At 45.8% G+C, this 17,500-nt stretch overlaps 1 protein-coding gene across 1 annotated transcript in view; it reads left to right on the top strand.

Annotated features, from left to right (window-relative positions):
* Positions 1-17,500, top strand: part of ephb2b (eph receptor B2b) — a 228,846-nt gene that overhangs the window by 67,884 nt on the left and 143,462 nt on the right. Inside the window, exon 3 of the mRNA XM_079509890.1 lies at positions 4,690-5,374. Coding sequence (XP_079366016.1) covers positions 4,690-5,374 — 685 coding nt within the window. The remainder of the gene's footprint in view (positions 1-4,689; positions 5,375-17,500) is intronic.

Genomic DNA, 17,500 nt, shown 5'->3' with positions numbered 1-17,500 from the left:
TCGAGCTGGAGAATGGGTTGCAAGAATTGTGGAGGGGGGGGGGGGGGAGGAAAGAACAAGAAAAAACCTTAACATTTCACATAGCAGTGATTAATTGAGACATGGGAATTAAAAACAAATGCCGTTCTAATTAGTCAGAGTGTTTGATGGAATGCCACTCCGCAACAGGAAAGGGTGACTTTATTCTCTCGACCTGTCAAAACGCTGTCAAAATCCTCACTAAGCACACACTAATTTGGGAAATTATGTCAGCTGTGAAGTGAAGAGTGAAGGGAAGGGAAGGGTGGAGGAAAGAGCGGGGTTTGAGAGCTAGTGCAGGGAGCGGGCTGGTGCGAAGAGGCTCTGGGGGTTAAGCACTTAAGCCCTATATACTTAGTTATAGGGCAAATAGCTGACCTGCAACGCTTTGCATCGCAATGCGTAGATTGGCTATTTCTGCCATTTCTGGCCGGGGGGGAAAACGTTAAAAAAAAAAAAATAGGGGTTTCTTTAACGGGTTAAAGAAGGTTTTTCCTGACCGCTCATAGTCTGGGGTCAAAGGTCATGATTCACTTGGCAGTTTAGAATCAGTGTTGTTTTCGTCGACTAAAACTAAGACGAAAAATGTTCGTCGACTACCTTTTTTCACTGACGAAAACTAAATGGAAACTAAGCTATGAGGACTAAAACTGACACTAAATGTATTGACAATTTCGTCAACAGATAAAAACTAGACTAAAATGCTAGGAAGGGACTAGTGGATAAGAGATTCGGTATAAGTCATTTTACACTTGGTTGCATGCTGAAAATAGCAGATCTACAAGCTCACAACGCGTCGCGCTGCGACGCGTTGTGAGCTTGTAGATCTGCTATTTTCAGCAAGTGTAAAAACAGTCATTACGACGGCATCAAGGCCCGCCAAAATACATTTTAGTCGACTAATCAACTGTAGATTTAGTCGACTAAAATCTTATGACATTTAGTCAACTAAAACTAGACTAACACTAAAACATTCCAGGTGACTAAAATGTGACTAAAACTAAATTAAAACTATTCAAAAGACTACGACTAAAACTGAAATCAAAATTTGCTGCCAAAAACAACACTGGTTAGAATGCATGGAGTTTTTTTTTGTTCTTTTCTTTCTTTTCTAGCAGAGGGCCTTTTGGGTTCTGATCCGTAGCCAAGTGGATTGGAAAACCGCAGAGGTTGCATCTGGAGCCTGTAAGAGCGCATGTAAATTTGCGTGCATTATGCAGGATTCTCGGAGTAAACTATACCCAGAAGAAATCTCCAAAGGGAAATTTGTTCTTTAATTTTTCTTGATTTGATTACCTTTTATAATACGATTCTGCTGAATTGATTGGAGCGTGACTTAGATTATGGTAAATTCATGTCAAGTGTCTTACAGTCCTGCGATGTAAGCCAGTCCCCTTAACCCATTCTGGGCGGGAAGTGGGAACCCCTTTTGGTGTTTTAAACATTATGTTATAATTTAGCTATTGAAAAATAGCAGATCTACAAGTTCATAGCGCGCCACCGAGTGGCGCGCTATGAACTTGTAGGTCTGCTATTTTTGAAAAATCTTTAAAATGTGCCTCAAATCTTTCAGAAAATTGTCATGATTTAGAAAACTTTTTTTAAAATTTCGACGTCAGGCCTGAATTGGTTAAAACAGTGAACGTAGGCTTTCACTAATGTCAATAACCAATTACAGTGTGTGCTGTGAATGTATCCTATAAAACTACGGAAAAGTGGGACACGCCGTCTCATAAACCGGGAGCCTTTTATTCTCTGGAGGAGTGCTTTTATGTCACTTCTCCCATTTCTGTAAAAGCATTACATTTTCCTGCTGTTTCAACCAGAGGACATGGAGCTGCACTTCAAAGAGGGCTGGGTGTTTCAACCAGAGGACATGGAGTTGCACTTCAAAGAGGGCTGGGTGTCAATTGACTTCCAACTCAACCAGTCCAGGAAGAATTCTAAAAAAATCAACCCTCCCCCTTTTGTTATATTCATGTCCATCTCTGAATGGAATAATTGATAAAGAATGCTGTATTATTAACCAGCAAAGAGAGGTTGGGGTTCAATATGAATGGAGTTCAAAGTCAAACTGACCTCCAAGCAGGGAATGACGAGCAGGGACTAACACCTGTTCTTCATATTGTATGAGCAGTGGTGTAAAGTGAAGTACATTTACTTAAGTACATTTACTTAAGTAAACATGTTAGGTATTTGTATTCCAATTTCCAACACTTTTACTTCTGCTCCACTACATCTCAGATCCAAATATTGTACTTTTACTCCACTACATTTATTTGAAAAACTTGTTATTATTTACTTTGTAGATTTAGATTATTATTACAAAACATACATTAACCACTTCAGCCCTATACATTTCGGCCATTTAAAAAATATCCGATCTACAAGCTCACAATGCGTGGCGGTGCGACGCATAATGATGAGTACTTTTACATTACATTACAGTCATTTAGCAGACGCTTTTATCCAAAGCGACTTACAATAAGTGTATTCAACATAGGTAGGGAACAAAAACTACTAATCACCAGAAGTCTTTAGTGCATTTTCTGCAAAAACAAGCAACCAAGAGTATACCTAGCGCTAAGGTAAAAGTGCAATATATCAGCTACCTATTTCCTTAAACAGATGAGACAAAATAGCTAAATCAAATGAGCATGAGCTAAAACAATTAAGTGTATCGACTAAACAAGATCCAATAAATAATACAACAATAGAAAACAAGCGTTCGTACAACTAGTTAACAACAAGTAGGTCAGGCAGAGAGGAAGGGTAGTGTTTCCTGAAGAGGTGGGTTTTCAACCTGCGGCGAAATATGGGCAGTGACTCTGCTGTCCTAACATCAGTGGGAAGTTCATTCCACCACTGTACTTTTATTGTTGGTACTTGAAGGCATTTTGATGCCAATACTTTTTTTTACCTTTACTCATTTTGAATCCCGGAGCATTTGAGTACTTTGTGGGACTAACACCTGTTCTTTATATTGTAGGAGTTATTCATCTTGACTGTAAGGTCTTCTAACAGTAGCAAGGTTGGCGTTGCAAGCCAAATCGGGTCTCCAGCTGCTGCTTACTGTGCAAATAGCAGCTTCTACAGTGTGTGTGTGGTCCTACCTGTCAGCCAGAGACCCCATTATGCCCCCCGTTCTATAATCCTGACTTGGGGTCAATTCCAAGTCAATGAATTCAACATTAATTGATAAAACAAAACAAAAAACACCAACACTTGATTCACAAATGATAGGACATTCATTCTCAACCGCGCATTTGTATTAGTGAAGTGATAGATTATAACAGGGTTCCCCAATTCATTTTCCTCAAGGGCCATATTTTGACTAGGTTACCAGGCTGGGGGCCGAGTCCGCACGCACAAGGTCGAGGTCTTGCCCTGAAAATTCATTTTCAGGGCAAGACCCCATTTGAAAAGGATGCCCAGTTTGACATGCATAGGCTACTGACCCCCATTTAATGCCATTTATATCTGGGACCCCCTAAAATGGGCCACAAGGGGGTGCTCTGCGGGCCGCAAATGGCCCGCGGGCCGCCTATTGGAGAACCCTGGATTATAATCACAAAAGACTACAGGTGCACAGTACCACACCTTAACACAGTACCACACCTTAACACAGTACCACACCTTAACACAGTACCACACCTTAACACAGTACCACACCTTAACAGTTGATAGGAGGCGATTGAATGGCTTCAGGTACCCATTTTTCTTTAACAATCTTATCCTTAATTGTTTTCATAATTTCATTTGAAGTGATTGCATTGCGAGTGCGATGAAAACCGTAGTAAAAAAGTAAAAAGAAAAGTAAAAATAATTGTCATGCAATCACTGACACGCCATGTTAGTATGAGTAGAGAGATGGTGTCATGTTCATGTTATTAACTGTTGTGAGCTTGTAGATCTGCCATGTTAGTAGAGAGTAGGGAGATGGTGTCATGTTTTCTATGATCTGTTGTGAGCTTGTAGATCTGCCATGTTAGTAGAGAGTAGGGAGATGGTGTCATGTTTTCTATGATCTGTTGTGAGCTTGTAGATCTGCCATGTTCGGTTAGAGTAACTTTATTTGAAGTAGTCAAACTATACTGTCGTAATAGAAATCCTGTTCAGAAGCATCTTCTGTTAAACATGCATGTTTTCAGAATGCCTCAAATCCAGTTTTAATCGCAATACCTAAACATCGTCATTAAACTTCAGTCATGAGATTTTATGTAAGGGATAATGTGGATGGATAAAACACCAACAGGGTGATTTATCTATCAACAATGTCCACCTAGCCATGCATTATCCCGCTTATTACACGGCTACTTAATACATGAATTCACCCAAAAGTGACATCAAAACGATGTATTTCCTTGCTTACGGTAATGAAAGTATTCCAAGTTGGTCCCACAGAGCGCAATGAGTCGCCTCGGAAACAAGCAAATGAGTGTTGAACAAATGGAGAAAAAAATGCAGGTACTGGCACTGCATCGCGTATGTCTCGCAAATGTGTTTGTTTGCGTGGCCGTCATGTTGGGTACAGCGTAACATCCAAGCAGCCCAGCAGGTCTTTGAGCCTTTGATTAGGCCAGCTGTCTGATATCAAGAAATAACACATCGAGCCACGTAATAATAATTTGCTTTATTCCATGTGTCTGTGTGTCCTTTGTGTGCCGACAGTGGGAGGAGGTGAGCGGCTACGACGAGAACATGAACACCATCCGCACGTACCAGGTGTGCAACGTGTTCGACAACAACCAGAACAACTGGGTGCGGACCAAGTACATCCGGCGGCGCGGCGCGCAGCGCATCCACGTGGAGATGAAGTTCTCGGTGCGCGACTGCAGCAGCATCCCCAACGTGCCCGGCTCCTGCAAGGAGACGTTCAACCTGTACTACTATGAGTCGGACGCCGACACGGCCACGCGGACGTCGCCGCCCTGGATGGAGAACCCGTGGACCAAGGTGGACACCATCGCGGCCGACGAGAGCTTCTCCCAGGTGGACCTGGGCGGCCGCGTGATGAAGATCAACACGGAGGTGCGGAGCTTTGGCCCCGTGTCGCGCAGCGGCTTCTACCTGGCCTTCCAGGACTACGGCGGGTGCATGTCGCTCATCGCCGTGCGCGTCTTCTACCGCAAGTGCCCGCGCATCATCACCAACGGGGCACTCTTCCAGGAGACGCTGTCCGGCGCCGAGAGCACGTCCCTGGTGGCGGCGCGGGGCGTGTGCATCCCCAACGCGGAGGAGGTGGACGTGCCCATAAAGCTGTACTGCAACGGGGACGGGGAGTGGATGGTGCCCATCGGGCGCTGCATGTGCAAGGCCGGGAACGAGCCCGTGGAGAATGGGACTGTTTGTAGAGGTAAGAAAGGCTCAATGCTCGTATTATTATTACCACTGGTGTTTTCATCAACTCTGCTAAGCCCAATGAGCCGGCCCAGCTCTGTCCTCATAACAGAGTAAATCCAGACACTAAAACATACATTCCATATGGCGCACATATATACTGTGCTTGTCAGTGTATACCATTGTGAGCTCTTGGCCACATCCACGTATTCCCAATGATTCTGACAATATAAGTTCATGAAAAACGGCTGCATGTTGAACACGTCCATGGCATGCAACACTCACTCATCAACATGCCATCGCCGCAATTTTGCACATGAATCATGGTCGCTCTTTACGCTTCCAATAGACGCTGAACATCCCCTTCATGAGACAGTTCTGACTCGGAGGGGGTGGGCCGTGTGGGCTGGAGATATATTGCCCCTCTTTTGAAGTGTGTGACAGTCAAACGTGTCTGCTTCATTTCTTCTGAGCCGCCATAAAGGCACGAGGGAGTGCCTGATCACAGGTGTTTGGACTCCAATCACAGAGGTCTGTCATAACTCAGCCCAGTTCTCCCCCATTCCCAAAGATATTTATGACTGTCCATACTCTACCACCATGTAGAACGAATTCCTGAACTTCCACTGTGTTCTACAAAGAATAGAGGCTCCCGATGGGAGGACTTCCGTTAAAGTCAGGACCGGGTATAATGCTTGTGCATACTATACGATATAAGGATATATTCCATTTAATAATTCCTTAATTCATCCTGTGCCGGTGGAAAGCACCCTGAAGATTGATTTGAGCTCCTCTTTGGTCTCTAAGGCAGAGAAGCCTCTTCACTTTGAGCTCCTCTTTGGTCTCGAGGCAGAGAAGCCTCTTCACTTGCCTCGATTCACTGCTGTAGTGCCCATGGGAGGTGTGTGTGTATATGCACTGCAGTGTGCTGTGTGTACTGTGTGTACTGTGTGTACAGTGTACTGTGTGTGTATATGCACTGCAGTGTACCTTTAGGTTTGTGTGTATATGCACTGCAGTGTACCTTTAGGTTTGTGTGTATATGCACTGCAGTGTACCTTTAGGTTTGTGTGTATATGCACTGCAGTGTACCTTTAGGTTTGTGTGTATATGCACTGCAGTGTACCTTTAGGTTTGTGTGTATATGCACTGCAGTGTAACTTTAGGTTTGTGTGTATATGCACTGCAGTGTACCTTTAGGTTTGTGTGTATATGCACTGCAGTGTACCTTTAGGTTTGTGTGTATATGCACTGCAGTGTACCTTTAGGTTTGTGTGTATATGCACTGCAGTGTACCTTTAGGTTTGTGTGTATATGCACTGCAGTGTACCTTTAGGTTTGTGTGTATATGCACTGCAGTGTACCTTTAGGTTTGTGTGTATATGCACTGCAGTGTACCTTTAGGTTTGTGTGTATATGCACTGCAGTGTACTGTGTGTACTGTGTGTACTGTGTGTACAGTGTACTGTGTGTGTGTATATGCACCGCAGTGTACCTTTTTCAACATTTCTCAGCAATTTCTAGGTACTGTTACACATTCTCTGGTCTATAAGGACAAACATCAATCCTCTATTTCGCAAACATCAGTTTGCGTAGGCTGGCTGTTCATCCGCGCCAGGCCCTGTCTGCTCTGCAGCAGGTGGTATCGCCCCGACGTGCTCAGAGACCCCCGATCAGCGGGGCGGCAAAGTGAGAAACGGACAGACAGGCCTCACGCTGCTCCAGCCAGCAGCCCAACAAACCACCCACCTGTGATCACCAGTTGTTGTTGCTGTTGCCTCTCTCTCTAGTACCGTAATCACCCCACAACATCCCCCCCCAGTTCTTGTCAAGTGTCCGGATTCGGGCCCCGCTCGATTAGCGCTAATGAGGACAACTCACTGGTTGTCTTCCTACAGGCCAATAAAATGGCATCGTGGTGAAAGTTAGCTACGCCGTGGCAAGCCGCCGCTTAATTCCACACCCCCACATAATTACACAGAATCTGGCTTGTTTTTCTGACCTACATGTAATTCGCTGCGTGTGTTGTGGATTGGAACATCTCATGGGGGGAGGGGGGGGGGGGGGGCGGTTGTGTGTGTGTGTGTGTGTGTGTGTGTGTGTGTGTGTGTGTGTGTGTGTGTGTGTGTGTGTGTATGTGAAATGGGATTATACAATTTAGAGACGCATCCAGTTCAGCTGGGAAGGCGTGTTAGATAGAGCAGGGGTTCTCAACCCGTGGGTCGTGACCCCTCAGGGGGTCGCCAAATTATTTTGGGGGGGTCCCCAAATTATTTTCATTTATTTTTTAATTTAAATTTTTCATTATTATTATTTTTTATCAACTGAGTGGTTATAAAAAATGGAAATGAAGAGTTTACATAGTAGACATAGTACATGCATAAACTTTCCTTAATGATTATATCTGTTTCAGTATTCATTTATGAGATATATTCTCTATTATTCTGGACGGGAACACCTTTTGGTGTTTTAACTAAGCATTATGTTCTACTTTAGCTATTGAAAAATAGCAGATCTACAAGCTCATAGCGCGCCACCGAGTGGCGCGCTATGAGCTTGTAGGTCTGCGGGGGTCAAACATGGCCAAAGCAGTTCCAGCCAAAAACGTTGAGAACCCCTGAGATAGAGTAAGGTACTACTGTACGGTAGTGTATGTACTGTATGTACCCGATCCGTCTGCTCACAGCATCAATCAGGTGTCTGTTATTCACCTTGTCAGGTGTCTGTTATTCACCTTGTCAGGTGTCGGTTATTCACCTTGTCAGGTTATTCACCTTGTCAGGTGTCGGTTATTCACCTTGTCAGGTTATTCACCTTGTCAGGTTATTCACCTTGTCAGGTTATTCACCTTGTCAGGTTATTCACCTTGTCAGGTGTCGGTTATTCACCTTGTCAGTGCAGCACAGTCAAATCTCCAGTGTTCATTTATCCTTTGTAACTAGGCAATGTTTATTAATTTATTTTTGTTTTAAAAACAAAACAAAACAAAAAAAAGAACACTGAGAATCTTTACTGTGTACAGTGTGTAGCATCCCCCCCATCCAGCCATCAAATTCTGGTTATGGTTTATTTACCGTGGTTCGCTAATCAAAGTCTTCCTGAAGAAAGGTTGGATTGATACAGCCTCTGCTCCTGCAGTGTGGTGAGAGTGTTGCGCTGCCTGCTGTATACCAACAAGGCCAGAACCTATTATTGCGTACTAGACTTAGACTGAGGCAGATTAACCCACACACAATCACAGACACATAACACACATCATTACATGCACGCAAGCACGTACATTTAAGGTGGCCTTACACTAGCCGATAATCGGGCATTTGAAATCTGACAGCACCACACACTACAGGATAATCGGAGCGGGGCCGAGCAAATATCAAACATTCTTGATGTTGATCGGGCCGATCCCGATCGCGCGCGGGGGGTGCCCGATTGAGTCGGACACCCCCCGAGCGTCAAAAATGCCCGATTATCGGCTAGTGTAAGGCCACCTTTACACGTACACAGTACACATCAATCAACGCACGCACGCACGCACGCACGCACGCACGCACGCACGCACGCACGCACGCACGCACGCACGCACGCACGCACACACACACACACACACACACACACACACACACACACACAATGGTTGTGACAGTTCTTCTCGGTGTCGGCGTGTCTTCTGTGATCACATGGACACACATTGAGTGAGCCATTAAAGCTTTATGAGACAGATGCATTATCTGTGAGAGTACAGTTGTGGCGTGCAGCAAACCGCTATGCAGGAGGGAGATGGACAGTTGTGGCGTGCAGCAAACCGCTATGCAGGAGGGAGATGGAGTTTTATGGCTCCATACAATAGTTATGAGACTCGCCACAAACAAGGTGGAGGATGGTGTGCATATGGTACCAGAAACGGCAAATAAAACCATTAAACCATTTTGACCTGAGATCAGATTCTAAAAATGTCTTCTGTATCCTGACAGTTTTCTGAAAAAGCTATGTTTCTATGTCAGTCGTTCTTCGATTTTTTTCAAAAATAGCAGACCTACAAGCTCATAGCGCGCCACTCGGTGGCGCGCTATGAGCTTGTAGATCTGCTATTTTTCAATAGCTAAAGCATAACATAATGCTAACACCAAAAGGGGTTCCCGCCCAACATGGGTTAAACCTGAAAAAGGTTAGTACTCAGTGGTTGGCCCCCATTGTTCAGAAGCTAATCTTTTATTTTTTTTTGTACAGAAGGCTGCCACCAATTGCTTTCTGCTCTCATTCATCTTCTTCTACAGTTGAAAGTTGATAGCACTGCGTGAGACTGTGGTCAGTCCATCCATGCCTTTCAGCTGCCAGTGGTTTTGGGTAATGAATTGATTTATGAAAGATGCGCCTTGGCCTTCTCGCCAAATGTTTTGGAGGTAATGAATTGATTTGCGCGAGATGCCCTCGGAGGGGCTGTTAGATATCCTCTTTCATAGCGTGGATCATGAGGGCCGTGGAGACAATGTGGAGGACGGCCCCGAGATGAAAGGGTTATTAATATTACAGTACAGACGGCCCCCTTTGTACTGTAATATTAATAACCCACACAGTGTTCAGAGAAAACATGTAATTACCCCATCACGCGTGTAACAATTAAATTCTTGGCAGGGGTCCTGATGAAATAACATGAAATCTATCAAAAATATTGACAAGAAGGCGGGTGTTTAAAGCTCAGATTGGCGTTGCTTTTTCTGCCGCCCCCCCCCCGCCCCCCCCCCCCCCCCCCCCCCCCCCCCCCGCTGATCCGCGTGATCGTGTCGCGAGCGGGATTCGGTTTCTTCGCCTGAGAAGTGCTGGGAGCGAACAAACCACACCGGGGGTCTTTCAGCGCGCGAGGGTCCCTGAAAAGACAGATCCGGTTTCTCCCTCGGAGCCTTGAGGAGATGGTGCGCCGCAGAGACACATGGGGTCCTGTTTGTCCTATAGCCGTTTATTCCTCCAAAATGAAAAGCACTCTCTCCGAGGCCCGGGCACAATGAGAGCCATGTTCACGGGGTGGAAATGCAAACTCCCTGTTAACAATGCCCATGTGTGTTTTGTCACTGTAATCTGATCACCTAAACCCCATGCCATTGTGGGCAGAAGGGGGGGGGGGGGGGTCTTGAGTGTGGGAGTGTGGCTCGTATTATTGGAGTGACGGAGGTTGAGATGTGGGCAAACGGTCATGAAGATATGGTCCATCACCATCCATCACCATAAACTACTACTGAATTAACTCTTTCCTTTTCACGGTGAATAGTCCGAGTTTGTATAATCCTAGTCTTATCATCAAGAACATATATACTGATACTGGGGCCCAAACACTGCTCCAAACACTAACAAACTCGGCCATTTTGCGCCTATGTCATAGTTTGCATTTAGAAAGAACGTTAAACATACACCACTGTGCTATTACTCTATATAGAGGGTATGCGCATGCTTAAAGTGAGTGGCAAATCGAGTGGCAAAGCAACAGGCAAAGTGAGTTTAACATTGTCAGTGTATGACTTTTCTGTGTGGATGTATGGGCTGTCAAGGCCAGAAAGTAGTTTTTGCCACTCAGTAGGCGTTCCTGCATAACTTCCTGGTTTGATGATGATGTCACGCGCATACCCTCTATATGCATCATCACATTATGACTAGACTTCATGAGCCATATTGGTTACATCTCACTTAACTCTTTCTTTCCCTGCAGGTACGTACGTATATATACGGACGTCGACGCTAGGTCTATATAATGGTTGAGGCCTACGGAAGCTTTTAACATTGGTCCGGTTCCTATAGCAACGCCCCACCGTGCCAAAATGGTAAATGGTGCATTTATATAGCACCTTTATCCAAGGTGCTTTACATAGATTGTGCATTAATTCACACACCGATGGCAGCGGAAACCATGCAAGGCACCAACCAGCACATCAGGAGCGATTAGGGGTTCAGTGTCTTGCTCAAGGACACTTCGACACTAACTCTGGGGGAGCCCAGGATCGAACAGGCAACCTTGCGGTTACCATCCAGCCACTCTACCCCTGAGCCACCGCCGCCCCTTCCAACTATGGGATTGAAAATAGATTCACAGTGCAGGGGGGGGGGGGGGGACGACGACGACTTTTAAAGTGAACGCGTATGCTGGCACTGGGAACTGGGGTTTATGCTAACAGCTAGCGGTGGAGATAGCGTTAACCTATTGCACAAATAAATCAAACTAGCACATTTGTTTAAAATGTTTAATACTTGATGAATGTATGATAAATGTAAACAACTAGAATTTCGCGGGCCTTCGGCCCGCTCATCCCAGAGTTGCGTTGCCCCGCGTTGCGATACAGAAGTCCACAGGTACAGAGACAGGAGCCGTGTGTGTGTCACACCAAAAGTGGTGACCTATAGAATCCTGTACATATAAGCATCGCGCAATCGTCAGCCCTACACAGCAGTCATTAATTAATGGTCTTGACTTGATTGCCTATGCGTTGAAGTTATATAGGGTGTAAAGCGTGAAATGCACAGGCTCATCTTACATCGCTGCTGGCTGCCACTGCCACTCTCTCTCTCTCCTCCCTCGCTGGGGGGGGGGGGGGGGGGGATTAGTTGCGCTGCCTTCGACAGTGCTATACTTCTCCAGCAGCGGTGCAGAACCGAGAGAGTGACACATTCTTTTGGATGTAAACTGCGCAACGTTTAGCTTTAAAGATCGGATTGTGTAGTCGCACCGGTGCTACAAAGTGAATTGTACAACTTGCACGGTGATATGTGAAGTAGCAAATGCGAGTACGTAGTCGCACTGTCGAGCCCTGTGTAGTGTAGTGCAATTTGCGCTGCATCGCGCGGCGATCCAAATGCCCCCCCCCCCGCGCGCGCGCGCGCACACACACACACACACACACACTGTACGTAGCTTTTTGTTGTTGCAGCGCGCGCGTGTGCGTGTGGTGTTGCTGTTGTTGTTCGTCTCCATATATGCGCCTCGGGTGTGGGGATCGCCATGTGAGGGGGCTAGCCAATAAGGGCCCTGTGTTGCATGTGGAGAATTGTGTAGGTTAGTGTGTGTGGTGTAGCCGAACGGGGTGGTGAGAACATGAGGGGGATGTAGCACAGCAATCGGTGACCCCTACATTAAGCTGTGTTGCTCCCATGATGCAGTGCAAATGCGTGTTGTAGCAACCGTAGCCAATGGGAAAACAGGATGCAGTGTTGCCAGGTCCGCGAATTGTAAGCGAGTTGTAAGTAGCGTGTTGAATGGCATTTTTGCTGGGCTTGTTTTCATAGACCTGGCAACAAATTAGGCGGGGGTGTCGGTGCTTGTGGCGTGTTTGTGTTTATTATTGATATTGATATTGTTTGTGAGTCTGGACGGGAGGCGGCTGTAGTGTCAGTGCAATGACAGTTTTTACGCGGGTGTTGTTGAGTGTGGGCGTGCGGCGCGACATGAGGAGATAGCCGTGGATCGACGCGGAGGGTAAGGCTGTGTCGTGTTAGTGTGTTGTTGCAGTGTGTGTTGCAGCGTGTTGCAGCGTGTCAGTGACGTAGTAGCTGGTGACTTTATGTTCCTTTCCTGGGCTTGGGCACACGTTTTCAAATGTATAATAGATATATACACAGGATTAATGTAGCTACTTTTTTTATGTTAGAGCACTGTATTCTCTCTTAACGCTTTAATAAACAGAAACGTTTATAGAAACATATTCAGAACCCGAGGCATACGTTTCACGTCAAGGCACGGTTTTCATAGTTCCATAGTCGACAAGAGCCTCAACAGAACAAACCAACAGAACTGTTTGTTTATTGAACTTTGTTTGCGCAGTGTGAGGCCCTAAAACAGCTTGCCTTAACTTAACTCCTCACTGAGGGGTAGCTCTTAGGAGCATGGTAGGATTTGGGGTTTCAAAAATTCTAAGCAAAGCATTTGCAACCATAATATAGTCCATATCTTAATGAACTACAGACTGTTTCTGTCTTTATAGAATCAGTTGCACAATAGGTTGGAACACATACATAGCCAGGGATGCCTTCCCCAACTACATGCAGACATGGACAAATTGCTTGAATGTCTCAAAGCTACTGAATCATGCCCTTATCTCAATGCCAATAACCTTTCAAATACACTCTCTCCTAATGTCTGTACACAGTGGCGTCTCTAACGGGGGGGGGGGGGGGGGGGGGGCATTGGGGGGCATTGCCCCCCCAGATTGGATGGTGTGCTCCTCCAGTCCAGATTGGCCAGTAGTACCCTACACTACCAATATTTTAATGTTTTACAAATGTTAAGTTCTCCATGATTATTGTAAATATATACATGTTCAAATTAATTGAATAGTTAATAGAAATACAAGGTAGTATATGCATGCAGAAGACATTATAATGCTCAACATATTGTATTATTGTATATGTATTTCTTTGTTTGTTGTTGGTGCTGCTGCATAATTGTAGGCTACTAGCCTTTTTCAAGCATCACTTTGTTGATAGGTGACTATTTGTTACACATATGGGGGTTTGAAAAATTATGTGCCCCCTTTGGAAAAAAGTATGCCCCCCTGCTGATTTGTGCCTGGAGACGGCACCGTCTGTACATATGTTCCACTGTCTACCAAAACCATAGTCACCTGAATCTCATCTCCTTGTGTCTTGAGGAAGTGTTGTTTAGAGAAGTAGCAGATCAGTTTCTGTGCCATGTTGAGTGATATCTATTTCTGGGATGATGACACAGCAGATCCATACCTTTGTGATGATGACACAGCAGATCCATACCTTTGTGACTCTGTTTAAACACAACAAACCCGCTGGTGCATTCATGGCAATGAGAGAACACTATTTACTTTTGCCACAGTTCATTTTCGCCCTACTATAGTTTTGGCGTTCTCCGCTACAACGACGCATACATAACATTGCCAGCTGTGGGGACAGGGTCATTAACATCATGCTCTTAACGCATTTTGGGCGGCAACCCCTTTTAGTGTTAGCATTATGTTATGCTTTAGCTATTGAAAAATAGCAGATCTACAAGCTCAGAGCTTGTAGGTCTAAATTGAAGAACGACTGACAGAAACATAGCTTTTTCAGAAAACTGTCAGGATGTAGAAGACATTTTTAGAATCTGATCTCAGGTCAAAATGGGTTAAGCTTCATGGGAGGATGCGGCTCGATTCCTCGCTTACAGCTCCTCAGAGATGCCTTTTAAGTTTTAATCCTCACTCCTTGCTTTAAGCAGGAATAAGTGACCTGGAATGACTGTCAAAATGGCGGACTGAGTTGAACTTCCGGTTCAAATGAGAATATACGAGTGAGCAAATATCAGGCTAGAGTCCAGCCCATGTAACTATATATAAACTGTCAGCGTGCATAATCAACCATTCATTCTTTTAGGAGTTTTAGGAGTTTGTCTGCCGATTGGTTGTGGAATCTCTCCGATACAACCAACAAAACCACAGCATGGCCATCCATCTGGGGTACTCGCAGGTACATGTCCATTAGCCTGGCTGGCATACTAGCTAGTAGCTACTAGGGCATTCACTTCTAGTCATTTTTACTAGTTGACTAGTTGCCTAGTTTACTAGTCGACTAGTAAACTAGTCTCTAATAAAAAGCTTACATTTGGGGAAATTGACAAATCTGCTGTCAGTCCCTGCCTGTGCCAGTTGCGTAATGCCCATGTGCATGCAGATCGATTGGTCAACCCGTTGAGTACAAAATGGACGCAGGCAGGCAGGCAGGCAGGCAGGCAGACAGACAGACAGACAGGCAGGCAGACAGACAGACAGACAGACAGACAGACAGACAGACAGACAGACAGACAGACAGACAGACAGAGTCCTCTCATATTTCGCTCCTGCGGATCAGATTCATAATGAGTCAGCAGGCAACAGAAAACAGCATGACGGTTGAGGCTGGCGGACAGAGCCTTGTAGCTGCTGTACATGAAATGAAATGAAATGAAATCTATATTTACCCAGGGTATCTGGGCTAAGCTCAAGAACTTGTTTCCAGCCAGGCCCTGCTCATAGAACACATTTCATCGTAGTGGTTGATGCCTTGTTCAAGGGCATTTCAGCCCTTGAGGCTGGCGGACAGAGCCTTGTAGCTGCTGTACATGAGGTGGCGGACAGAGCCTTGTAGCTGCTGTACATGAGGCTGGTGGACAGAGCCTTGTAGCTGCTGTACATGAGGTGGCGGACAGAGCCTTGTAGCTGCTGTACATGAGGTGGCGGACAGAGCCTTGTAGCTGCTGTACATGAGGTGGCGGACAGAGCCTTGTAGCTGCTGTACAGAGCCTTGTAGCTGCTGTACAGAGCCTTGTAGCTGCTGTACATGAGGCTGGCGGACAGAGCCTTGTACAGTAGCTGCTGTACATGAGGCTGGTGGACAGAGCCTTGTAGCTGCTGTACATGAGGCTGGTGGACAGAGCCTTGTACAGTAGCTGCTGTACATGAGGCTGGTGGACAGAGCCTTGTAGCTGCTGTACAGAGCCTTGTAGCTGCTGTACAGAGCCTTGTAGCTGCTGTACATGAGGCTGGTGGACAGAGCCTTGTAGCTGCTGTACATGAGGCTGGCGGACAGAGCCTTGTAGCTGCTGTACGGTTGAGGCTGGCGGACAGAGCCTTGTAGCTGCTGTACATGAGGCTGGCGGACAGAGCCTTGGAGCTGCTGTACATGAGGCTGGCGGACAGAGCCTTGTAGCTGCTGTACAGAGCCTTGTAGCTGCTGTACATGAGGTGGCGGACAGAGCCTTGTGGCTGCTGTACATGAGGCTGGCAGACAGAGCCTTGTAGCTGCTGTACAGAGCCTTGTAGCTGCTGTACAGAGCCTTGTAGCTGCTGTACAGAGCCTTGTAGCTGCTGTACAGAGCCTTGTAGCTGCTGTACATGAGGTGGCGGACAGAGCCTTGTGGCTGCTGTACATGAGGCTGGCGGACAGAGCCTTGTAGCTGCTGTACAGAGCCTTGTAGCTGCTGTACAGAGCCTTGTAGCTGCTGTACAGAGCCTTGTAGCTGCTGTACAGAGCCTTGTAGCTGCTGTACAGAGCCTTGTAGCTGCTGTACAGAGCCTCTCTGCTGTACATGAGGCTGGCGGACAGAGCCTCTCTGCTGGACATGCTGTCCTGCTGACATACAATGGCATTAGTGTGACACACAAGATGTTCCGACGGTGAAACCAATTAAGTGTCACCTGAGAAAGAGAGGAACTCACAGGGAAAGTGAGGAACATGAAACCTGATGCCTACGTCTTGCTACCTGCTTTTACACTGATGTTACCTACACAGTACTGCTTTTACACTGATGTTACCTAGTGCTTTTACACTGATGTTACCTACACAGTACTGCTTTTACACTGATGTTACCTAGTGCTTTTACACTGATGTTACCTACACAGTACTGCTTTTACACTGATGTTACCTACACAGTACTGCTTTTACACTGATGTTACCTACACAGTACTGCTTTTACACTGATGTTACCTACACAGTACTGCTTTTACACTGATGTTACCTAGTGCTTTTACACTGATGTTACCTACACAGTACTGCTTTTACACTGATGTTACCTACACAGTACTGCTTTTACACTGATGTTACCTACACAGTACTGCTTTTACACTGATGTTACCTACACAGTACTGCTTTTACACTGATGTTACCTACACAGTACTGCTTTTACACTGATGTTACCTACACAGTACTGCTTTTACACTGATGTTACCTCTCCTACACAGTACATTCTCTATGTGGAAATAGTCAGTTGCAATTGTTGTTCAACTATATTACTATTCGATTATAAAGACAAAGTCCTGCATGTGTTGCCCAGCACACCCACACAGCAGTTTCCACAACCATGCACTGAAAATCACATGCACGATGAAAAGTTAATCTTTTAAGGTGTATTTCCCTCTCTCTTTGAGGTCTGCATCAGCGGTGGGTCGACCATACTGTAAGGTGTATTTCCCTCTCTCTTTGAGGTCTGCATCAGCGGTGGGTCGACCATACTGTAAGGTGTATTTCCCTCTCTCTTTGAGGTCTTCATCAGCGGTGGGTCGACCATACTGTAAGGTGTATTTCCCTCTCTCTTTGAGGTCTGCATCAGCGGTGGGTCGACCATACTGTAAGGTGTATTTCCCCTCTCTCTTTGAGGTCTGCATCAGCGGTGGGTCGACCA

Source organism: Electrona antarctica (assembly GCF_951216825.1).
Source record: "Electrona antarctica genome assembly, chromosome: 9".
Lineage (NCBI taxonomy): Eukaryota > Metazoa > Chordata > Actinopteri > Myctophiformes > Myctophidae > Electrona > Electrona antarctica.
Note: the sequence above shows the minus strand (reverse complement) of the source record. Positions and strands in the feature narration are given on the sequence as shown.